This window comes from Nymphalis io, chromosome 16 (assembly GCF_905147045.1).
Source record: "Nymphalis io chromosome 16, ilAglIoxx1.1, whole genome shotgun sequence".
Classification (NCBI taxonomy): domain Eukaryota; kingdom Metazoa; phylum Arthropoda; class Insecta; order Lepidoptera; family Nymphalidae; genus Nymphalis; species Nymphalis io.
In genome coordinates this window covers 12,666,720-12,691,591 of record NC_065903.1, presented here as the reverse complement: position 1 = coordinate 12,691,591, position 24,872 = coordinate 12,666,720, and the positions used below count along the sequence as shown (strand labels likewise).

The 24,872-nt window shown below is 37.3% G+C and overlaps 2 protein-coding genes across 2 annotated transcripts; both read right to left on the bottom strand.

Moving 5' to 3' along the window:
* Nucleotides 1–6,463: 6,463 nt before the first annotated feature.
* LOC126774351 (uncharacterized) lies at nucleotides 6,464–9,559 on the bottom strand. Its single transcript, XM_050495838.1, has 2 exons — nucleotides 9,308–9,559; nucleotides 6,464–7,714 (listed from the first exon to the last, which is right to left on the bottom strand). Exons 1-2 carry the CDS (start codon nucleotides 9,509–9,511, stop codon nucleotides 7,343–7,345), a joined length of 576 nt encoding a protein of 191 aa, XP_050351795.1. The 5' UTR covers nucleotides 9,512–9,559; the 3' UTR covers nucleotides 6,464–7,342.
* A 4,429-nt stretch (nucleotides 9,560–13,988) lies between these two features.
* Nucleotides 13,989–21,446, bottom strand: LOC126774308 (alanine aminotransferase 1-like). Its single transcript, XM_050495773.1, has 10 exons — nucleotides 21,314–21,446; nucleotides 18,713–18,802; nucleotides 18,202–18,296; nucleotides 17,577–17,767; nucleotides 17,077–17,279; nucleotides 15,693–15,815; nucleotides 15,088–15,294; nucleotides 14,843–14,986; nucleotides 14,620–14,734; nucleotides 13,989–14,315 (listed from the first exon to the last, which is right to left on the bottom strand). The coding sequence occupies exons 1-10, from the start codon at nucleotides 21,431–21,433 to the stop codon at nucleotides 14,167–14,169; spliced, it is 1,437 nt and encodes a 478-aa protein (XP_050351730.1). The 5' UTR covers nucleotides 21,434–21,446; the 3' UTR covers nucleotides 13,989–14,166.
* Nucleotides 21,447–24,872: the final 3,426 nt, after the last annotated feature.

The window sequence follows — 24,872 nt, the reverse complement described above, 5'->3', positions numbered from 1 at the left end:
TATAATTACACTGGCTCACTCACCCTTCAAACCGGAACACAACAATATCAAGTATTGCTGTTTTGCGGTAGAATATCTGATGAGTGGGTGGTACCTACCCAGACGAGCTTGCACAAAGCCCTACCACCAGTAAAACCAGTTTTAGTATCTTGTTTATTTATTAAGTCTCTTGGAGGTTTAGATTTACTATACACATTTATTTTATATTAATTAACTTTGCTATGTAAAATAAAAATAGCTTGCAGCGCCATCTATGAACCTACGATATGTAATTATTAAGAAAGATCGTGCCATTACAACATAGTACCCATTATTGCCGCCAGAAATATAACAATATTATTGAATTTTATAAAACTTCAAAAAATTATAAATTTATCCATGACTTTCTTTTCTCTTGCTTTAAGTATTTTTTTAAAGTTAGAATATATGCCTCTCGTATTCAATTTTATATGAAACATGTAACGCCGCTATTATCTTTTTTTTTAACTAATTTCACTTTGTTCGTGATGAGACCCCACGATAAGGCTTTTAAATCTATCATGATAAACGGCAAAACGATTTTCAACTGTTCCCTTTGTTGAAACGCTTAGAGTGATTCAAGTTTATTCTCCTGACGAAAGCCTTACCATGCAAAGATGCTCTCAACCCGCACTCCGGTCATAACTGAGCTGATAACCTTAATTACATTACCAAGGCATGAGGGTTCGTTCTGAAGCTATCGAGAGCAATCCTTATCTTTTTCTTATGCGAACTTACAAAGTCGTTTAGATTAAAAACTTTAAAACGGTAAAGTACTTTAGAGGTTTTTATCTGTTCGACACTACTTATATTACCGTTAAAATTTAATTAAATTACAATAAATAATTTAATACGTTTTAAGTGCAGCTGAGCCAAGGTGGCCTAGTGGTTAGAGCAAGTGAATTTTAGCCGGAGATTGCGGATTCAAACCCAGACAAGCACCACTGAATTTTTACGTGATTAATTAGTATTTATAATTCATTTCGTGCTCAGCGGTGAAGGAAGACTTTGTATTTGTCGGTAGAAACATAATGACACATTATGTATCCACCAATACGTATTGAGCAGCGTCGTAGAATAAGCTTCAATCCTGTTCTTCAAAAAGAGACGAGACCTTAGATCAGCAATGGGACATTTACAGGCTGCTACATAAGTACTATTTAATTGTTTATAATATAAGCATTATTTTGACACAATTGTTAACATCCTAATTGTTAATTTAGTTATAACATAAATATACGTATATATAGACAAGAAAAGAATAAGAAAATAACTAGATAAGTAAAAAAAAATAGAACCTCTTCTAACCTTTAGAGGTTGCTGATTCAAGCCCGGAAATTCAAGATTAAGTTTTTTATTTACTTTTTTTGTGTTCCTAATTCATTTTTAGTGCCGTGGAGTACCGGCTTAGAATAGTACTCCCCCAATCTCATCCCGTGGGTGTCGTAAGAGGCGACTGAGGGACGGGGAAAAGGGGGGATGGGCAGCAGCGTCCCCCCCCATAAACATCTTACCCCCCTACTGCGCTCGCCAACACGCCTGCCCAGCGCGGCGAGTATGGGCAAACCCTCCTTAATGGCAGATGCGCCCAAAAAAAAGGCCCCCAGTTACCGGCAAGCCCGCTAGGCCCGACCAAGGTAGCGGTCGCGGTATCGGCAGGGCAAGGGGTGCTAAGAATCACCGGTTCACGGCAGGCTACCGTATAAAACGACTGCACATGGCAACGTACAATGGACGCTCGATGAGGCTGGACCATCACCTTGCCGAATTAGAAGTAGAGTTAAGTCATATAAACTGGCATATACTGGGGTTATCTGAAGTCCGAAGACAGGGGGAGGACACGATAACTCTAGAGTCCGGTAACTTACTCTACTTCCGCGAAGGTGATAACCTCTCCCAGGGTGGTGTCGGTTTTCTAGTCAAAAAGGATCTCATTAGCAGCATTGTGGAAATCAGTAGTGTGTCGAACCGGGTAGCGTACCTTGTCCTAAAACACTCCGACAGGTACTCCCTGAAGGTCGTACAGGTATATGCGCCAACTTCGACATACTCTGATGATGTGGTCGAAGCGATGTACGAGGACATCGCAAAGGCCCTCAACGACACCTCGAAGGCCCACTACAATGTTGTTATGGGAGACTTTAATGCTAAAGTGGGAGTACAAGATAGCGGTGAATCGAAAGTCGGACCTTACGGCTTGGGCTGCAGAAATCACAGGGGGCAAATGCTGGTAAACTTTCTCGAAGCGCAGGGGCTTTTTTTGATGAATTTTTCTTTCAAAAGAAGCCTCAGAGGAGGTGGACCTGGCGAAGCCCCGATAACGTGACAAGGAACGAGATAGACTTTATCATTTCGAATAAAAGGCACATATTTAGAGATGTTTCAGTGATCAACGGGTTTAATACCGGAAGTGATCACCGCTTGGTTCGAGGCACTCTAAATATCAACTTAAAAGCCGAAAGATCGAGAATGATGAGGTCTACTCTCCGACCTACCATGCTCCAAGCTGCTCAAGGCTCCGAAAAGTTCCAAATGGAACTTCAAAATCAATTCACCGCGTTGGAAACCATAAGCAGCATTGATGAGAGAACCGACACGCTGGTCAAAATACTGCAAAACACATCCCGCGAGTGTTTTCCGCCACAGAGAAGAGACAACGCACCAAAACTCTCTGCTGAGACACTCGAGCTCATGAGAAAACGACGAGAACTACCATCGTTTTTGTCAGATAAGGCCTTAAATCGAACAATAAAAACGCTGACTCGACGCGATCTCCGACGCTCCAATACCCGTGCCATCAAGGCTACGATTGAGCAAAATTGGGGATCGAAAGTGTTCGCTCGCACTGGAGGCCGCGTCTGACAAAACTTAAAACTGAAAATGGTAGAGTCGTTACCTCTAGGCCTGAAATTGTCGGAGAAGTAGAGAGGTTTTATGGGCAGTTGTTCTCTTCAAGATCGGATAAACCCGTGGGAATCAGTAAAAAAAAACAAAGCTCCGGGAGATGATGGAATCACAACAGAGTTGCTTAAGGCAGGCGGGACTCTGGTCCTGAAAGAGCTAGCAAGCCTCTTTAATTCCGTCATCCAACATGGCAAGACCACGGAAACGTGGAGCGGGAGTGAGGTGGTACTGTTTTTCAAGAAAGGTGATAAAACCCTCTTGAAAAACTACAGACCAATCACGTGTATAAGCTGTTCTCAAGAGTCGTCACGAACCGTCTCGCTAGAGGACTTGATGAGTTCCAGTCCCCAGAGCAAGCTGGCTTTCGATCAGGCTACAGCACCGTGGACCACATCCATACTGTTTGGCAGATTGTGCAGTCTTCTGCAGAAGAGTACAATCAGCCACTGTGTATGGCATTTGTGGACTACAAGAAAGCCTTCGATTCCATCGAAATCTGGGCAGTGCTCGACTCATTGCAGAGATGTCATATCGATTGGAGATATATCGAGGTACTGAGATGTCTGTACAACGCCGCTACAATGACTGTCCACATCCAGGACTGTAAGACGAAGGCGATCCAACTGTGCTGAGGGTTGAGACAGGGGGATGTAATATCCCCGAAACTGTTCACCAACGCGTTGGAAGACGTTTTCAAGATGCTGGATTGGACTGGGTATGGAGTCAATGTAAACGGCGAGTACATCTCACACCTTCGATTTGCCGACGATATCGTCATCATAGCAGAGTCGCTGGAACGACTCACCGAAATGCTGCGTAGTATAGGCGAGTCTTCCCGGTGTGTCGGTCTCGGTATAAACTTGGACAAGACCAAGGTCATGTTCAATAGGCATGTCGTGCCGGGACCGATATACGTCGAGGGGAAACCTCTCGAAGTTGTTAGTGAATATACCTACCTAGGACAGATAATACAAGTCGGTAGGAATAACTTCGAGAAGGAAGCCGATCGAAGCATTCGCTTGGGATGGGCAGCATTTGGCAACCTTCGTCAAGTCCTCAAGTCGTCTATACCGCAATGTTTGAAGACGAAAGTCTTCAACCAATGCGTCTTACCTGCCATGACATACGGTGCCGAAACGTGGACACTAACTGCGGGACTAGTCCACAAATTCAAAGTCGCTCTGCTATGGAGCGTGCTATGGAGCGAGCTATGCTCGGAGTATCTACTACTGGTGGTAGGGCTTTGTGCAAGCTCGTCTGGGTAGGTACCACCCACTCATCAGATATTCTACCGCAAAACAGCAATACTTGATATTGTTGTGTTCCGGTTTGAAGGGTGAGTGAGCCAGTGTAATTACAGGCACAAGGGACATAAAATCTTAGTTCCCAAGGTTGGTGGCGCATTGGATATGTAAGCGATGGTTGACATTTCTTACAATGCCAATGTCTAAGAGCGTTGGTGACCACTTACCATCAGGTGGCCCATATGCTCGTCCCCCTTCCTATTCTATAAAAAAAAAAAAATCTTTGAAAAATAAGATCAGAAATGCGATTATCCGGAAAAGAACCGGAGTCACCGACATAGCTTGCAAAATTAGCAGGCTGAAGTGGCAGTGGGCTGGTCACGTATGTTGTAGGACCGATGGCCGTTGGAGTAGACGAGTCCTAGAGTGGAGACCGCGAATCGGCAAGCGCAGCGTAGGGCGCCCTCCAGCCAGGTGGACCGACGACCTTAAGAAGGTGGCGGGCACCAACTGGATGCGGAAGGCGGAGGACAGGGAGCTTTGGCGCACCTTGGGAGAGGCCTATGTTAAGCAGTGGACAACGATTGGCTGTTGATTGAATTCATTTTCTGCTGTGTTGCAAAAAAAAATCGGAAGAAATCTGCACATATATACATATATATATGTATACACATACATACACAAAATATCGGTGTGATGTGTAAGTTTGTTAATATATTTTATTTTTATTGTGTATTATTGCATTTTACATCTAAGTTTAATTTCTATATTTTTCACACCTATTAACTCGCCTTTTATCATCAGGTTGGCTGGAAGAGTAAGGATTAAAAACTTTTCTGTAAAAGTATTGAACTTGAAAAATTGGTCAAAACTGGCCAAATATCACAAAAATTTCAGCCGCATACGTTACAAATTGAATTTAAAATGTAAACTGTTTTCTTTATATTTCCAAATTCGTGTCGTGTAAGTATGTTCTCTCGCGACGTGTTACGCTTTCAATACAGTTATTTTCCGATATAGGCCACTTCTTCCAGGTCACTGCTCGGTGATATTTACAGTATATACCAATTGACCTGTTTTATATGAAACGGCAGTCATATATAAAAGCTTGAATGTTAGTTGTTAGAGATATTAGTACAGACAAGTATTACTATGAGTATAGTATTATATGATCTATGCTACAGACATAGGTATGCAATAGATAGTAATGTCTTGTCGGTCTTTTAGCTGCAGATCTCGTGAGCGTTATTTAAAATCTCAGGCGAGCCAATAAATTTGATGTTTATGAAATACTCAGTCTGCATTTTCGTGCACTAAAATTATATAACCTGCACAGTTATGGTTTTTTTTATAAATACTATATAAGTTAATTGATGTAAAGTAGGTATCATATACTTGAATATGTTTTTAAGAAGATATCAAAGGTAACAACGAGCTCAAAAATGTTCATCATCACTTAATTCTGTTTGGTCAGTTACCGTCTTTGAATGATACTACGGTACTCTATATACCACTGACTATCTCAACACGAGATATCCGAAACCTCGCAACATATCCAAAATATGTTTTTTATCATTTCACAAGTCATGAAAGTGACAGCTATTTACTTACATTGTATAAATATAAGAAACTATTTTTTTACCTAAGTATGTTTTTTGTATTAATAAAGCTTTATATAATAAGAAAGGTTTTGCAAAAAATATGAGTATTGAAAGTCAAAAAAGTTGGACAATTCACAGACGATACCAATATGTAGATATAACATATCAGATAAATGAAAATCATTTTCATATTTACTTACCTACAACACCCCCCTCATCCCCCTCACCCCCCATTGAAACGAAATACCTGAAACACCAACATCGTCCAGCCCCGAGATATCATGTCCGTTGAATATGTAATCTTATTTGAATAGCAAATCGCTTTAGGGCTACAGTTGGAATGATTCAATATACTGGGCTCTCGGCCTCGAAGTCTCTCCACTATACTGGTCAAGTTTCTGACAGGTTTGGTCGATGCACGCCTTGTACACGTGATGCAGTGACCTCACTTCAATTACTAGCGTAATTTGAAAGCTAAGTTATATGAAAACAAAGTATAAAACAAAAAAAAAACACAGAAAAGGTCAAAAATTATTATTCTTCAATTTTGCAGATAGTCATGTTCATAACATTGAAGCATCTGTCTGTGCAATTGCCTCTTTGAGTTTATATTGCTATTTGCGACTTAGCAAAACCAAAAAAATAAATTTTATTCAATCCGATTATATAATACTAGGTATTATTTTTGACACAAGCTGAATTCCACGCTGGCGAATCCGCGCGTTTCGTTAATCTTAGAATAAAACGACAAGTTATCATTAAAGATGTATTTGAGTCTACAATTTCAATCGTACGGATCAACTAAAATCCATTACGCTAAGAGCTCAATTAAGTACAAAAATAATTAAAACAATATTTCCGTTTCATTTTTAATATAACCTACTTTTAAACTGAATTGTATAATGTACATAGAAATAACTTACCTTAATACTTAAACAACATTTAGCGAAAGCATCATAAGTACCATTAGACGCTATACATTTTGCATTTTTATTCTTTATATAAAGTTTGCAAAAATAAAAATGTCAATAATTACAAAATCGTTTGATGTTGTGGGCCAAGAGCGGCGAATGTGCTTAATGGCTAGAAGATATCTGAAGATATATGAATCGCAACCGAAGACTGTGGGCCCAGGTAAGCACTGGCCACCAACACATTCAACAATCTTGGTACTTATTGTACGTAAAGGCGATATATAAAGTATCGAGACGAACTTGAAAACCGCTTGAACAGCTGTTTATTAAATTAATAATAAAAGATTCAAATATTTAAAGAAAACAACCGTGGTGTTATTTATTTATCCGAGTTTTACAAGAAAAAAAAATGTTCGAAACATGCAAATTCATATATGTGTTCCTCAAATTTTCAGTAATAATTATAGTCGACCACTTAACGACCACTGACAGGAATAAGGAAAGCGAAGATAATCGTTGTAACGCAATAGGCTCGCCTGTGTCGCTTACACAGCGGCCACGTCAAATATCTCTGCTGTTTATTCCTAACAGATTTATTATGTAATACATTAAAACGATATCTTAAAAGATAACATTCTGACTAATGTATGTACGTAAATAACTACGTGTCTCGTCTTTTCTTTGTTTTCTTAACATATATAATGCTGACTATGTAAGGTTCGCAGGGTGTGTAATTATCACATGTATTCTCAACAGCTGGCTTGTGTGTATTGAGCTCGGAGTGTCCCAGCGCTGGGTCCACTGATTCTTCTAAATCACTTGCCTCGTTTAGGTCGCTGTTGCAATCAACTGTCTCCCCGTCACTGTCCTCCTCCTTAATGTGCAATGGGCTGCTGCATTCGATCTGATTCCCCGATTTACTGGTTACTCTGTTCTGACAGTGAAACTTGTGGGGAACGACACCTTTCCTCAGGAATAGTCTCGACGAACCAACCAACTTCCATCTTAAATAATTTGCCATGTCATGTTCCAACTAAAATGAGACATTTTAATTTTTATCTTATATTTACGAACAAAAAACACGGGCAATCAATTAAAAATACGCATCCTTACTAATATTATAAATTCGAAAGTGAGTTTTTTTTATAGAGGCGGACGAGCATATGGGCCACCTGATGGTAAGTGATCACCAACGCTTATAGACATAGGCATTTATTTTATTTATATTTATAGGCACAACCTTGGGAACTATGATGTCATGGCTCTTGTGCCTGTAATTACACTGGCCCACTCACCCTTACGAAGTACTGCTGTTTGGCGGTAGAATATCTGATGAGTGGGATACCCAGACGAGCTTGCACCGAGCCCTACCGCCAGTACTGTAGTATAGTGTTTGTTTGTTACGCTTTCACGTCATAAAATTTTAAATACATAATGGCAGGGTTACAGTAAAGGACATGGGGTACCTAGCCCCCCTCCACCCCTCCGCACGCGATCGAAGCAACACTTACATCTAACAAACCCTAACAGCCCGTGAATGTCCCACTACTGGGCTAAAGGTCTCATCTCCTCTTTTTTAAGGAGAAGGTTTGGAGCTTATTCCTCCAGGCTGCACCGATGCGGGTTGGTGGAAATCACATGTGGCAGAATTTCAGTGAAATTAGACACATGCAGGTTTTCTCACGATGTTTTCCTTCACCGTAATGCACGAGATGAATTATAATAACAAATTAAGCACATTTTTTTACTGGTGGTAGAGCTTTGTGCAGGCTCATCTGGGTAGGTACCACCCACTCATCAGTTATTCTACCGCAAAACAGCAGTACTTGGTATTGTTGTGTTCCGGTTTGAAGGGTGAGTGAGCCAATGTAATTACAGGCACAAGGGACATAACATCTTAGTTCCCAAGGTTGGTGGCGCATTGGTGATGTAAGCGATGGTTAACATTTCTTACAATGACAATGTCTAAGGGCGTTTGGTGACCACTTACCTTTAGGTGGCCCATATGATCGTCCGCCTTCCTATTCTATAAAAAAAAAACATATCTGTTATATTATGTACAAACAGTTATAGATTAATATATATTTATTTATAAAACAACACTATACTACTTGACTAAATTTATCCTTATAACAATTGTACTGATATTCAAAACGCCATTTTCGTGAATCCATAATGAATATCATAGATTACTCAAGATCTCGACCATTGATATTATCCATCATTTCAATGTCAAAATTGTTTAATTTTAACTACGCCTCCTGTGGTTAAACCTATTCTAATACAAAAATTCTATCGCGACAAGTTCACAACTCCACTGGTAGTCATTATTGATTCATAATGGGCAGTGTAAACAAATAGCTTTTTTAATGTTTTAAACACCTGAACGTGTTTTGATAATAATTTTTAGATCTTAATTATTTATATTATTAATTCAAATTATTTTACGTCACATTTAAACAAACTTGATTTTTTTACTTGTAAATAAATAACATTTACTATAATCACAACTACAATTACATCGCAAATGAATCACTGCACTTGTTACCAATCATAAAGTTATCCCTAATATATATATTAGAACCAGTAAATCGTTATCATTGTATGATAACAAGCAATTTCTTACGTCAAAGTGATCCTCACAAACATAACGACTTGACTTCGGATGCAGGGGCCGGTGTTTCGGCTGATTTCGGCCCATCACACGACACCACTCGCTCCGTCTCTGCTCTCCGACCGGCATGCTAAAGAATAACTTGTTCGGCGTACGAACTGTTGTATTCCTACAACCAGGCACAACACAGTACTTGTACATAGATCTCTTCGACATTTTGGTCAAGCAAAATATGTAAACAAAATACGTTCGATGCGGCCGCCATGAACCGAATATGGCAAATGCGAATGAGTACGAGTGTGAAAGAGACCCATGGATGTGTGACACGTACCGCCGATTACGTGTGGGGGCGAGTGACGTCAGAGACGCGCGACGCAGAAAATGGCGGCGGAATGAGATTGACGATGAGCGGTCGTTTCACCGGTGTTACTTGTTATGTTTTTAACTTTTAATATCTTATATTATGTTATTATTTTATACTAGCTACCCATCCTGGCTTCGTAGGAGTAAAATTAACTTTTTAACGTACTTATATACTTTTGTATTATGATATATAAACAAATAAAAATATAAATATTAAATATACATATTACATTACAATTAAAAACAAATTACTCGTACCCACGTTCGTATTATAAAACAACTACAATATTTAGTCCAAATCACGAAGTATAATTGCATATAATTAATTAGATTATATAATATAATATACTAATTATTATATTTATTAAAATGTTACTAATTAATTACATATATAATATACAGTTAAGAGATTCCTTGATGCAGACACTGCGTTGTTAAAATAAAAAAAGAAGATGAACGCTAAACTAATTTCATGCCGCCATTTTGCTAGTAAACAGAAAAGTAATATAATTAATTAATTTTTGGCGCGACATGTGATTTGTATAATATTTTCAATTGCGTAAAGTATTTGGATTTTTAAGAGTAATTGAATTATTTACATCAATTTGTATGATATGGTGTTCTATTTTCGAAAAGACCAATTCAAGGTTTTTTTAATATCATTTTTCACTTCTGAATGCTAAACATACTATTTATGTAAAATAAAGTAATTAAATCAAATAATATCAACGATCCAATGATTGATTGATTGTACTTAATGACTTATTGATAGACGTGCATACTTGATATATATGTATTTAATTTAATTCCAGTTCGATAATTTTATTGTTTTAATTCTAAATTATTTATTTTTTATTTTGATATTATATTATTTTTTCCGAGTCAATTAATTTAAATGGATGAATGTATATAAATATTAATTGTTATTTGGATAATCTTACATGTTTGTATATAAAGAGTAACTGACTGTATTCACATTATTTTAATGAGCATGCCGTGTACCCATGTTTGGGAATGTATCTAGCTTAAATTCGTAATTTTAATATATGTCCAGTTTATATTCTGTTCGTGTACCTATCTAAATAACAAAATAAATAGACACGTCAAGGAGTACAGCATATAAGCGGCGGTGACGGTAACTATTTTTCATCAGGTTACAGCATCTGCTCCGTATAAGTTGAATTTAATTATTATTCCAAAATATTCTTGGTGGTAGGACTTTGTGCAAGCCCGTCTTGTTAGGTTCCACCCATTGGATATTCTACCGCCAAATAGCAATTCTTAGTATTGTTGTGTTCCGGTTTGAAATATGAGTTAGCCAGTGTAACTACTGCCACAAGGGTCGTGACATCTTACTTATTAGTATCGCATTGGTGATGTAAGGATTCGTTAATATTCCTTACAGCGGTGATGTCTATGACCGGTGGGACTACATATAATACAATACCACATATTATATTATTATTATTTGTAGAAAAAAAACAACCATATGAAAAGTAAATATTTCATTTGTTTGTTTTTCATAGTTTAAACAATTTATATTATCCTGTTACGAGTTATTACGACAAACAATAAAAGTGCTTCAATAATTTCACATAAAATATATATAAAATCGTAACATCAAATAACAATACATTCGCGTTTATTTAACAATAGAACACGATTTTGAACACATAAATGTCACAATATAAAAGCGAATTGCATGGCTATTATAATAACACTTATTTTTATTTGTTTAATTCATTTGGCGTTTGCTTTTAGAGCACGAAATTGGCATTCAATTTAATATTGATGATAGACACTCTCCCGGTACAATACTATTTTAATCTTATCTTTAGTTTGTAAATCAGGACACAGAATATTTCAGACAAGATTTAAAAATAAAAAAATGTTTTCAAAAATAGTAGAAATTTATTATTCTTCGCCTAAAACAACTATAACCTTAATTTGACTTAAGTTATATGGGGGACAGGCCATGTTTGGCTATGAAAAATGTACCAATGTACGTCTAGGAATGTCTGGCTGTAGAGAAGCAGGAAATCTACCTTTAGATGAAAATAATATCCGAATCCGAAATCCGAAACAGCCTGTGAATGTCCCACTGCTGGGCTAAAGGCCTCCTCTCCTCATTTTGAGGAGAAGGTTTTGGAGCTTATTCCACCACGCTGCTCCAATGCGGGTTGGTGGAATACACATGTGGCAGAATTTCAGTGAAATTAGACACATGCAGGTTTCCTCACGATGTTTTCCTTCACCGTGAAGCACGAGATGAATTATAATCACAAATTAAGCACATGAAAATTCAGTGGTGCTTGCCCGGGTTTGAACCCACGATCATCGGTTAAGATTCACGCGTTCTTACCACTGGGCCATCTCGGCTTCCAATAAAAAATAATAAAAATAATATATCGATGAAATATTCTCATAAGACTTCCAGGACTTTTATTAATCTGACTAAAGTACGCTGTAGACTGAAATGTCTTTTGCGTAATTTTCAGAATAAATCATTATATTCAGATGAAGGAACAGGAACATAAAATCTTATATTTTAAAACATTTATAATTTTATGACACTGTATTATTAACAATAGTAATAGTTTGTTTATTATATAATAACGACTCTATTTGTATATCATGTGCCCGATAACTCGTCCGCTATAAATTTGTCAGAACTGGTTATGTGTTGGTCTAATTATGTAAGTAAACTTCCGAACTCTCTTTATTTTGTTACAGACATACAAACAGAGCGCAATTCTGATATGAAATGAGGGTATTATTCTGTTATTTCTCGTTATAACTCGACTGAGCGTGAATGTTGTCTGGCGCAATACAAAGGACAATATTAATTGTATTATGTATAAAAGTGTTCTAAGCCTTTAAGCAAATATAACGACGTTATACATGTCGACTTGCAAAGTTAAAGTCCTTAATTCATAGTTAATAATTTAAGGATAAGATCTTCATGCATTTCTAGTTATCCTAAAGGTTGACTGGTAGAAAATGCCGTCTGCTTCAATTAAATTAAATAAGGATTGTGAAAATTACATGCAATTATAATAAAATTATTAAAAATCGACGTAAATTTTCAATTAATTTGATTTGTTGTTTAAATTTTTTATTGGTGTTTTCGTTTTCGATAGACTTTCTTTCTTTCCACCAGTTTCTATAACGCTGATTTAAATAAAATTAACTAATTTATCTGTAATTTAAACAGTAACGATTAGACCAATGAACGTTGAATATTTAATCAGATTAGTAAAGACATTGGCATCATGCTTTTAGAAAAGGGAATTTAATAATATGATTTAAAAACAGACAGATTAATTAACAATTTATTGATCAACCTTTATTTTCGCTTGCCAAAATAAGCAAATTTTTGTAAGAGCTTTTGACTGATTGATATTAAAGTAGTTTTAATTTTATATTTTCTTACTTTTCACGACCGAGGCCCATCGGTGACGAGAGCCGTATCAAAACTATGTAAATCGCTGCATCTCGTGACATGGACGAACAGCGGAGCTCTAAAACATTCAGGCTCCGCTGGGAATCCACGCAAGCGAAGCGCGATTACGATTCTATATTGCGAGTATTGTAAAAGTTTATTTTGCACTAAACCCCCTTATCGTCGATACGACGTTTAATATACAATTTTATAAGAGGAGAAGGACACGCCTTACGACTTACAAGTCTTATTATAATATATAGCTAGATGTAGGAGATGTTAAACGCAGCACGTCTCCCTTTTACAGACGATAATTCAAAATTTAGATGAACTAAGATGTAGATTTTTTTTAATTCGCGGTAACGCTCGACTACCATCAAGTTGAATGAATTCAACTTGTATTCTACTGAGAAAAGAAAGCAGAAACCGAGTAGTCGCAGATATTTTTTTTGTTAAATTTTTTAATAACAAACGGGTAACTAAATTTATTGGCATCGCTTTTATACGTGACATAAGCAGAATGCATTGCGGTGACTAGTTACGTAATCAAACAAAAAAATCATTAAATAAAATTAAACATTTTACATTATACAATATATTTATTATAAAAACTTAAAATATCTTTTTTCAATATTACAACGCAGAAACAACAAACATTTTTGTATATAATATAGAATAATGAGAAAAAAAACTATACATACAATTCTGAAAAGATGAACAGTCTGATTTATCAGAATTTACGTCAATAATATAGAATCTTCATTACGAACCGATAGTAGCCAACATTTAATTCAATACTTTAACATAACGATTGAAGAGAGAGAGAAATTTTATGATCCTCCTTGAATAAAAAATATTTTGATTTTTGTTTATCCACCGGAAGGAGCCGAGAGAGCCTCTTACGAACTAAGTAGGTATCACTAATGTTAGCTTACTGTATTGTGAGAAATTTGAATTCGTATAGAGACACTTGAGTTCAAACCTGTTTGTGTCACTTCCGTTTTAGATATAGATAGAGTTCGACACATAAAACATGAAAAATCTTGTCGACATTTTTTATGTGTTATTACGAGTATTTATTGAGGAAGTCAATGTGAAATTTTCGAAAGGAGTCCATCATGTACTCGAACTCGTCCTGTTGGTGCAGGATGGTGGTGCGAAAGTGAAAAGTGCCCGGTAGCTGACCGAACCCCGAACCCGGGACTACACAAATACCTGCAATATTAAAAAAAAAAAATATAATTCAGTACATACTTTTATTTACCAATTCAAGTATCTACTTGTATGAGTTATATTATTACTCATAAAATATATATCATACCTCATAGAGCTTTTAAATTGTTAAATTGTAAATTAATTAAAAATTATTTCTTAACAATTATAAAAAAAGATTACGACTTCTATATTAATAATTATATTATTTCAAGTTTGTTTTTAATTTTTTATATTAATAACAAGCAGGAGGAGCAAAAACAGGTTAAGTTCGATCAGGTAATTGTTACACGAAATGAAAGCTTACCTGTCTCCTCCAACAGACGCAGGCAGTAGAACTCGTCCGCAGAGACGTTCATCTCGGCCGCGGCGTGCTGCGCGCGCGCCGGCAGCTCCACGCGAGGGAATGCGAACACTGCGCCCTACGAAATACACACATCACTAAATTTTAAGAGACAAGACTATTGTATGACAACCGAGGCTTGTAGATAAGTTAAGAAAGATCTACATAAGTGTACGTCGTATCTCACCTCGATGGGGTTGCAGGAGTACCCCGGGATGGCGTTGAGCGCCCGCGCGGCGGCGGCGGCGCGCCCGGCCAGCGCGCGGCGCACGGCGGCGCGCTCGCGCGACCAGCTCTCGAACGACGCCTCGCCCGGCCGCGGCGGCTGCATCTGTGTATAATTCTTATTATATAGTACGCTGGCCGAATAATTTTATTATAAATGTGAGAAAAGTAAAACTCGTCTCAGTCGTTATATTCGACGTCACTCACGACGCAGTCCAGCGCGCACTGGCCGAGCACGGAGGGGCACTGCTGCAGGCCGCGCGTGGCCTCGAAGGCGGCGCGCACGCGGGCGTCGAGTCGCGGCAGCTCCACGAGCCCAGCGCGCAGGCCGCACTCGGCCGCCCAGCCTTTCGAGCCCGTGCTGAAACTCGCCAGCTCCATGCTGCTGTGCGGCGCGCCCATTTCATGCATCACCTGAGAAGCCCACGGTTATTTGTAACGTCTATTCATAATTACTGCCATGGATGCTAAAGCATACTCCTATGAGACGATGTCGATGCTCTGTCGGCCTCTGATTCGATTGAGTCGTAGCCGCGGAGTGGGCGGTCCCTTTCCAGTCGGACACCAGCGATAAATTTAATGTTTCTATCCTATTGCTGAAAAGTCCACTTTTCCTCTTAAGGAGATGGTTTTTGAACTATTGTTTCTCTTATTGAACCCGCTGGTCGACACCTGCAGGTTTCTCGCGACGTTTTCTTTTCCGTCCAACACGATATAAATTATAAATACTAATTAGGCATCGGTGCTTGTCTAGATTAAACGAAATTAATATTACAAGGAATTATAATTTTAATAAAAACACTCAAAAATACCTTTTTGAAGGAATGGAAGGGCTTGGAAATAATGTTCTCTTGATAGACCTCATCAGCCAATATGAAGAGATCGTGATCATACGCGAATCTTATTATTTCCTCAATATTTTCTCTCGAAAGCACCTGTCGGCGTTCAATTCACTTTATAACATTGAATACAAAATTACTCTAAATAAATTTTAATCAAAAAAAGTTATGTTATATATATTATAAAGTTATGTTATCTAAGTTGACTTAATTTAATTATATTTTTATTAGTTTCAACCTCTTAGTTTTTAGTTTTAATTTAAACCACTATTTTTCAGTCGATATCAGCTAGTTGCCTATCTTTTTTTGATTTGATGTAATTTCTTATCATCTATGTAGATATATTTAACTGTATATACTATGCGTGTGAAGGTACTACCCCGACGTCCTAGCAATAAGCCCGCCGAGGTTTTTTATCTAAGTCATTTGCTTCTTTCTTTTCCAAATTTTCATAAAAAGCGGTAAATGCCAGTAATTGAGTTTACAATCAGCCAAATCCAATATTAATAATGTTTTAGATACAGCAACATTTATGATTATAACAAGTTTGTGTCTGAATAAATAAATGACTAGCAATGACAGCTCTAACTGTAATGAATACAGATTTAATAGAATAGTTATCGGGAATCTTTGCAATAGAATCGAATTAATTCTGAAAAGAGGACACTAGAGTACCCCCTACAAGTGGAACAAAAGTAAATAGCTTCGGTAATGAAACAGACACACCCTCGGGAACACAGACTAAACTGACTTTCCCCTCCTTCGTTTGATTTTACCCTTTACTTAATTAATTAATCTATTTCATTACTGTTTATTTAGACTAAGTTAATTTATCTTACACGCGATTAGACAATGGCCATCGCTTAGTACTTTAAATAAAACTGTAGCGGTTTCGATGGATGTGAATCTTCATTATACAGAATTAAATTATTTGTTAAATGTCGACAGGTTCGAAATCTAGATTCTATCGATTGGAAATATTGATTGTCTTTTAAGAAAAAAGGAAAACTGCTGTTTTGCAGTAGAATATCTGATGAGTAGGTGGTACCTACCCAGACGAGCCTGCACAAAGCCCACCACCACCAGTAAACCGTCTCTACTGACGATAGGGCTGGTTCATTTTTCACCAAGAGAATCAAAATTGAGATTTAAAGGAGAAATGCTACTAGCATTCGTGCCACCATTCTAAGCGGTTATGATTTGTACATTATCCATTTTTTAATTCATAATATATTTAGAGCTTTAATGTATTAAAAAATAATTATCTGGTAAAACCTAAGATATACTATCTCTTAAGGATAATGTAAAGGTTGTACAGACAATAATGAACGTTGTAATGTTAAAGTAAGCTTTTTACCTGTCCTGTGGGGTTTCCAGGATTTATAACGACCAGCGCTCGCACGCTACTATCTACGCTAGCTTCTTGCCAGCATCTCTCTAACTCCTGGATCTTTAACGCCCAGTTATTTTCCTCGTCCAAATAATAATTCGCTTGACGCAATCCTAATTCCGAAAGGGTTCCCGAAAAGAGCGGATACTGTGGTATAGGGACCATTACCGCTGTAAAAGAAATAATAACCATTTAAGTTTTGTGATAGGGCGATATATTTTCCTAATCGATTTCACTCACGGCCGTCAATATCAACGGCGAATAGCACAGGTCGTCTCTTTCCTCGCTCTCACAATCCTGTGGAGTGCGCTATTCACCACGACCGAAGAGAGTTTATTAGCTACGGCCTGAGGTGCTTACCGAGGTAACGTTTAAGTGATATTTAGTAAGGTTAATGTAATAACTAAATTACCAAACTGAAAATACTAAAATTTAGTGAAAATATGTAATAAATATTAAGTGCGTACATGGTGGTTTCCCATCGACATCTTGTACGAACAAAGAGAGCACAGTTTTGATGAGATCGGAGGCGCCTGCGCCGAGGTACACGTGCTCGGGCGACGCTCGCACACCGTCGCGCGCGCTCGCGTACTGCGCCACGCGCCTGCGCACCAGGCGCAGCCCTCCTGGCGGGGAGTACGCGCCAACTGAACCTTTGCTGAAAAATAAAATGACTTTGTATCATCGTAAAAATAAAATAAAAAAAATTGTGAAAAACCTAGATTATTTGTAAATATCATTCATTATAATATTATATAACATTATCATATCATAAATCATAAATATATATCATAAATTATAATATTATATAACATTAAGAGAACATTTCGTGCTTTTATACTATCTATATACTTGGACACCGTCCAGCCCCACATACCCCTCCACTGTTACCGTGGGGGGATGACACAAACCTAATGCGTTTTTCCAGCGTTAAAAAATAAGAAAAGAAAAAGCCCAACCCTTGAAAATATAATGTAGCTTACATACAATATTTTATATATCTTTAAAATGGATTTGCCAATACAAAATCAAATAAAAGATTGGGAATTTTGCTTTATATCCCCTCTTAAGTCAGATTTAAAAAACTCTTACGCGCAATCTTCGAGAATTTCTTTAGCGCGTTCCTTGACGTCATCGGGGATGTCGGGTGACGTCGTCAGTTCGGGACACGCGACTAACGCTAACACCTGCATAAAACATATTTAACATATACTTCATAAAAATATGTATAACAGTTCAAAGTAATAATAATCGGCAATTATAAGTATTTACTACTTCTACTGTAGAAACTCATAATGGTAATTTTAAAAGGTATTTCAATAGAAGACAAGTAATCAACACGATGTTTGATGTAAAACCCCGTTATGGATGTAATGAGTTGGCAGAATAATTGTCAAATATACTGCCACAAAATTATAGAAAGAGCCATTATTCGCATAACTAATGCAAATCGAATGAAAAATAATAGCTTCTGCAATGTTCCTGTATGAAGTGCAGCCTGGTTCAAATCCAGACACCACGGCGTTTTCATGTTCTTAATTCGGCAAAGTTTCATGGATTTCGAACGCATTTTTTCTTCATAATAAAAGTAAATAAAACACACCTGTCTTATGAAAGTGAAAGGCTTCTGACCGAGCGCATGAGCGTCACCGAGGTTTGCGCGCACCACGCGATTGAATGGCTTACTCACACCCTGAAATAAACATAATATTCATTAATGATGTCCGCCCAACAGATCGATCACGGTGGTCATTCTTAAGAGAAACGAGCCGTCTGCACAGAACATAATATTAAAGTGCACAAAATTGTGCAAATGGAGAGTGCACTCGTTTTACACTAATTCAATGGGGCCACTAATCTGACATGACGTCGATGATGCCTTTAGGCGCAGTTCAAGCTTTACGTGCTTTCCTAGATACGGGAGTGGAAACATCTTCCAATTTCCGGCTGCTGCTGAGAGCTTAACTAGGTAGTTAGTAGTATGGGTAAAATGCCACAGGACAAGTGAGTGTGTTTTTGCTTTACATTTTTAATGTGTATTTTGTTCTAACAGGGACATATTGCGAAGGCTCGTGAGGCGAATAACATCTGCGCCGAATAATTGATAATACGTCATGGCGACCACGACCGCTCTGACAAGAGTGTCACGACGAAGAAGAATTTTGTTCTTTTTATTTTAATTTTGTATTTTATAAAAATGTCTGTACATAAAATAAGAAAAGGACCTATTATAGTTAGTAATTATCATTTAACAAAGATAATAATAAAATTAGCGTTTCATTATGATCTTACTGCTCATAACTGGTTCTATCTAGTTCGTCCTATTAGCATGACTTAAATTTTCACGAAATAGATTCGAGCTCGATCCTAACAAATTAATTTGGACTGTAATTTATGGAAGGTAATAATGTCGGTGATGCGAATTATATGGATCCAAACCATCGTTACATTACCCCGGAAGCCGCAATAAAGGTGAACTCTCGCCGGCCGCCGATGTGAAGGATATTTCTATTGGTTCTATTAATACCAAATATTATGTTGTTGAGGATATTCCGGTTCGGTAAATTATTTCGTACCCTATACACATATCACCGAAAACGCTAAATTGTGGCAAGAGTTTTTGAACTGTGTATAGGTACTGTTGAATGTAAACTTACTACAAATTTTTTGATTTCCTTATAGAAAGTCTGGTGTCCCAGTGACTTATACTTTACACTAAAGACAGATTGATTTATAAATCCTTGAAGAAATTTTCAGGACAAGCTATAAGAAAATAATGTAAGGTTCGTCATCTCAAAGATATTTTTATTTAATTTATTAGCTATTTGGTTTTATTAGTCATTTGTCGAGTTAAGATATTTGTTTAACTATAGAAACTGTTGAATATTAAATTGATGTCATTAATAAAATACATAATATTGTACATTACTTTTTTTAACTTAACATTCCTACAGTTTCGACTTTTATTAATAATAAAATTTTAGAGAAGAAACTCAGTAGCTACTCAGTCTTGTAATTAATTATTATTAATAAAATATCGTAAAGATACAACTTTACAGTTATTTTACTTTATAAGAGCTAATTGTAATAAAACTAAACTAGTATTTATTTCATTTAAAGCAAAGGCTCACAAAGATTCGTATTTTGTATTTAAGAAACTAAGAAGATTGTCTGCGCCATTCAGTAAATAAATAAAATTAAATGATAATGAATAATACCGCCTGAAAATTACATTGATAATACTGCGAGTATTATACGCACACTAATACAAACGCACAGAAACGAGAGGGCCAATCCTTGTTCCTATTATCTCCTAACCTAAATGATAATTGTTTCCGGCTGCCAATAATTATGGCTTGAGATTTGGTAGGGTTTGGTAGGTAACATTAAGACCAAAAGATTTACTGCACTCAAGAATGATATTGATGGCGTTATTCATCCTTGCGATAGCCAATGGAAGATTCTTTAAAGTCGACTAAGTGTAAATTTGGACATCGTCTGCATAAATGTGGTGGAGAGAAGATAGGTTTTGAGTAATCGAATTGATAAAAATAGAGAACAGTAACGGTAAAGAGTAATAGCTCTGTTATATCATGTTACAAGTACTCACAAACAGTTATTAGTAGTAGTTTTATTTCCTAAGTTTCGATCGCCGACATTCGAGGCGCCATGTTTTCACGAATCCATAATGATAATCATAGATTATTCACCATCACAACCAATGATATCGTGTAAGTTCTTAATTTTTATTTGTCAATGTTGTTTATTTGTTTTTACTACTAGGCTATTATATATAGCCTAGTAATAAAAAGTTTCTATTGCAAGATGTTTTAATAAACGCGGGCGATTCGCTTATATAGATAATTGTATTATTAATTATTAAAAGATTTTATTTAACTTTCAATATTAGTTCGTTCAGGTCAAATCTTACAACCTGAATAATTGATACAGTTACGATGACAATGCATTCTTATGTACGCATGGCCTGATGAGGGAACTCTAATATCAACAGCAACGACACACAATTTTATAAACGCACTCAATCATGATAGCCCGTTTTAACGCATTAAGATACTGAACTGTTTTCACCTATTAATATATAAATATTTATTAGCCAAATATCATTATTAAAAAAATATCAAAAAGTAATATTTTTAAATTTTCTTCGGTGAGTCGAGAGAGTTGAATATTTAAATAAACTTACTTTCTCAAGTTCCCTCTCGATCTGCAGCGCACGCTCCACTATCGGTCCTCGCACGGCGTACTGGATATTCATAAGTTTTTGATTCGCGCTCTTTTCCGTCAAACATTGCTCTAACTTCATGTTTGTTACGTGTTGTTACTCGGAAACTTAGAACCTTCAATGTTTGCTATTGACGTTTGAATGAAATAATTCTTAACATGAAATCCTTATAAAGACTAAAGACTGCACGGCGATACGGCGGTGAATCCCGTCGCGTCTTTTGACTGAGATTTTCCTGTTTAACTTCTCAGTGATCTTAAGATACTCTTTATGTTTATATTGTTATTTATTTTGATTATAATTATTCACGACGAAATATCCCCATTTTCTTAATAGACATGATATATATAAATCGTACTAGAGACCTTGATTTTTCAAATGTTACATTACGTAGGTAAATATTGCTAGTGTATTAGTTCGTCTGTTGGTGAAAACGAAGTGTAACAATAAATGCAATAACGCGAGTGGTTTCTGACATTAATGCGAACTTACATGCAGACAGACGCGACAGGTGACTTTAATTTATAATAAGTTATAGTTCGCTTGTCATTTATATTAATAATACGAAAATATCACATATATAGTAATTTTTATTTACCGTAGGTAGGCGGGCTGGCAAACCATCTGGAGGTACGTGTTCGCAATTGCCTATAAACTTTAGAGCATTCGAAATATTAACCATTCCTTACATCGCCAATGCGCCGCCAACCTTCAACTATTACAACTATTTATCATCATCTTGATAAATATTACTTGGCAGGAGAATGAATATATGATGAGTGGTAATACCCACCCAGACGGACTTGCACGAAGTCCTACCAGTCCTAGTATCATAATCAAGTAGATGATAATAATCATTTACTTGTCTAAAAGTGTTGGAAGTTATCATTGTCAACGAACCTTTTCAGACATGTTAATGTCCCACAGCTGGGCTAAGGCCTCCTCTCCCTTTTGAGGAAAAGGTTTGGAGCTTATTCCACCATGGTGCTCCAATGCGGGTTACACATACATATATACATACGGAATACACATGTGGCAGAATTTTAATGAAATTAGACACACGCAGGTTTCCTCGCGATGTTTTCCTTCACCGTCAAGCACGAGATGAATTATAAACACAAATTGAACACATGAAAATTCAGTGGTGTTTGACCGGTTTTGAACCCACGATCGTCCGTTAAGATTCACGCGTTCTAACCACTAGGCCATCTCGGCTACAATGTGAATAGAAAAATTAAATTAGCCACATTTACAATATATAAAATAAAACTAAAATAATTCATGAAAATATGATCTCTGTGAGAGAATTCATATCATGTTAATGATAGCGAAAATATAATCATAACTTTGATCGCTTTAACCCTTTAAAGCCTTAATTACTAAAACAAAATATAACAAACATATTATTTACCTACCTATTCTTTAGTGACGTTGTCTCAATATCCACTAATTTTGTAGTAACTTTTTGACTGCCTCATTATATATTTATTGTACATCACAAACAATTAAAAATTACATACCACACGGTACCAAACTAATTAGCATACAATTTTACGTAGTAAAGAAAGTGACAAATTTTGTTTAAACATAAAGGAAATATAGCGCACGGATGTAGTATGTAGATTATTGTATTGTTAGGAATGTCTTCCTAAGGGGCGTGGCCTAGCAGCTCGACTTGTTCACGCGATGATCATCGTGGTGGGAACTGGCCCTGCCGAGCTCATCGTCCGGCCAGGCTGGCGTTACGACACTTCTGCTTGGACTCGCGGTTGTGGCGGATATCTAATAAATAATATTTCAATTGCTCAGTTTTGTTTCCCTTGTTCTATTTTTGTGTCTAAATTATACGTGTCGATATACGTATACTTGTTGTGATTTATCTATTTAAAAAACCTATTTCCAATCTTGGTTCCTAAAATCAGAAGAGGAATCGGAACCTCATGTGTTCTGGTACGCTCCGTTTCCTGAAATAGAACCGTTGGCTATGCAAATTAAATTAAAGCAGTTACGATTTATTTTACTACCCTACGAAAGTATTATAATTTAGCGAGTGCTGAAAATATGTGGTAACGTATTATACGATGAAAAAGTTCTGGTAAGTACGTTCCAATTTGTTTTAAAAGCGATAGGCATTGTGTATTACTATGAGTCCTACTAAGTTTCTTAGTAGCTTTACAATTTAGCTTGTACCTACATTGCGATCATTTCTTTATCTAGCTATCCTGCTTTGGATTATTAATTAACAGTGATCTTGCGCAATCATAGTTAAGAAACTTGTCTAATAACGGTCGCATGACCATGACTCATGTTCCAGAAATCTACTAAAGCTGCCCCGACCGCAGGTAGTTATTGTGACTATGGTGGAGCATCGGAACTCTGCGGCATTGTCTTCGCGAAGGCGTTCCGTGAGTGCTGTCATGAACCACGGTGCTGGTGAACCGATCGTATTATTGATGCGATACCATCTATCAATACTACGGTGAGATCCAATCAATTTTTTATATTTCTAATTTCGATACTAGCAGCATCGATATTTATATTTGGTGATAGGAAGTAGATCGCGCTAAAATTTAAAGCGAATGAAGTGATAATGAGTGTTTGTCTCGCATTGGTAATTTTGACCCGAAACGTGTTCTACGCTCTTCAATTGAGTTATAAGGAAAATACTGTACTGGCCCTACTAGACAGTCTTTAGCGTTGACGGTTTGTCAAGTCGCTGTTAGTGGATAATTTTCATTAGCCACTGCTAACGAATGCATTGATATTGTGTCCCAAGTCACTTAAGACTTTGTTAGATGCGGGTTTTTCTATTAATTTAAACAAGTGCCTTTTTAGTAACCAATATGGAACTTTTAAGTTGCACTATCAGTCAAGGTCAGGTATAGCCGAGCGAACAGAAAGTTAGGGTTAGTTGAAACCTAGTTGAATTTTTAGGCATAGCAAGTTATTCTCGCGTTATTTACGTTATGAAATGCATCGTGCCGTGCCGATCACTTCGAAGCTGTGCGAGAGGTGCAAAGGCAATTGGCACCTAGAAAGGAATCGGCACAGATGGAATACACTTTTAATGCAAACCTGGCGCGTCCTCCAACATTTGATATTCATTCATTTCTATTTGTTATTTAACAAACATGTGTGGGCCCTATCGTGTGGTCAAGGCGCTTCCCAATGGTCGCTACGAGCTGCAACTGCTGACAGGCTTGTATGGCAAAGCGACAAAGGCTGCGGCGCGTGATGCTGAGGGCTGACCGTCTGCAGTCAGCGGGCTGTCCAGCCTGCCAGACGTGGCGGTTGCGTGGCGTGGTGGTGGTAGCCAAGCGTCAGGAGCGTGCGGGCGTGCTCACCTGTCAGTGTGTACTTGTCGCCTGGTGCTGATGGTTGAGCGTCACGAGCGCACGGGCGTCGCGTAGTGCTGGTGGCGGCGCGTAACAAGCGCGCAGGCATGTTCACTTGTCACAGCGTGCGTACGTCACCTGGTGCTAGAGGCAGAGCGTGACGAACGCGCAGGCGTGTTCTCCTG

Bases quoted from the DNA above. Each gene is read 5' to 3' on its own strand.
- LOC126774351 (XM_050495838.1), bottom strand. From the start codon at position 9,511: ATGTCGAAGAGATCTATGTACAAGTACTGTGTTGTGCCTGGTTGTAGG. The intron at 7,715-9,307 runs GTAAGAAATTGC...GTCTCATTTTAG, and splicing joins TTTGTGAGGATCACTTTGAC to TTGGAACATGACATGGCAAA.
- LOC126774308 (XM_050495773.1), bottom strand. From the start codon at position 21,433: ATGAAGTTAGAGCAATGTTTGACGGAAAAGAGCGCGAATCAAAAACTT. The intron at 18,803-21,313 runs GTAAGTTTATTT...TGTTTATTTCAG, and splicing joins TCGAGAGGGAACTTGAGAAA to GGTGTGAGTAAGCCATTCAA. The intron at 15,816-17,076 runs GTAAAAAGCTTA...GAACGCCGACAG, and splicing joins CTGGAAACCCCACAGGACAG to GTGCTTTCGAGAGAAAATAT.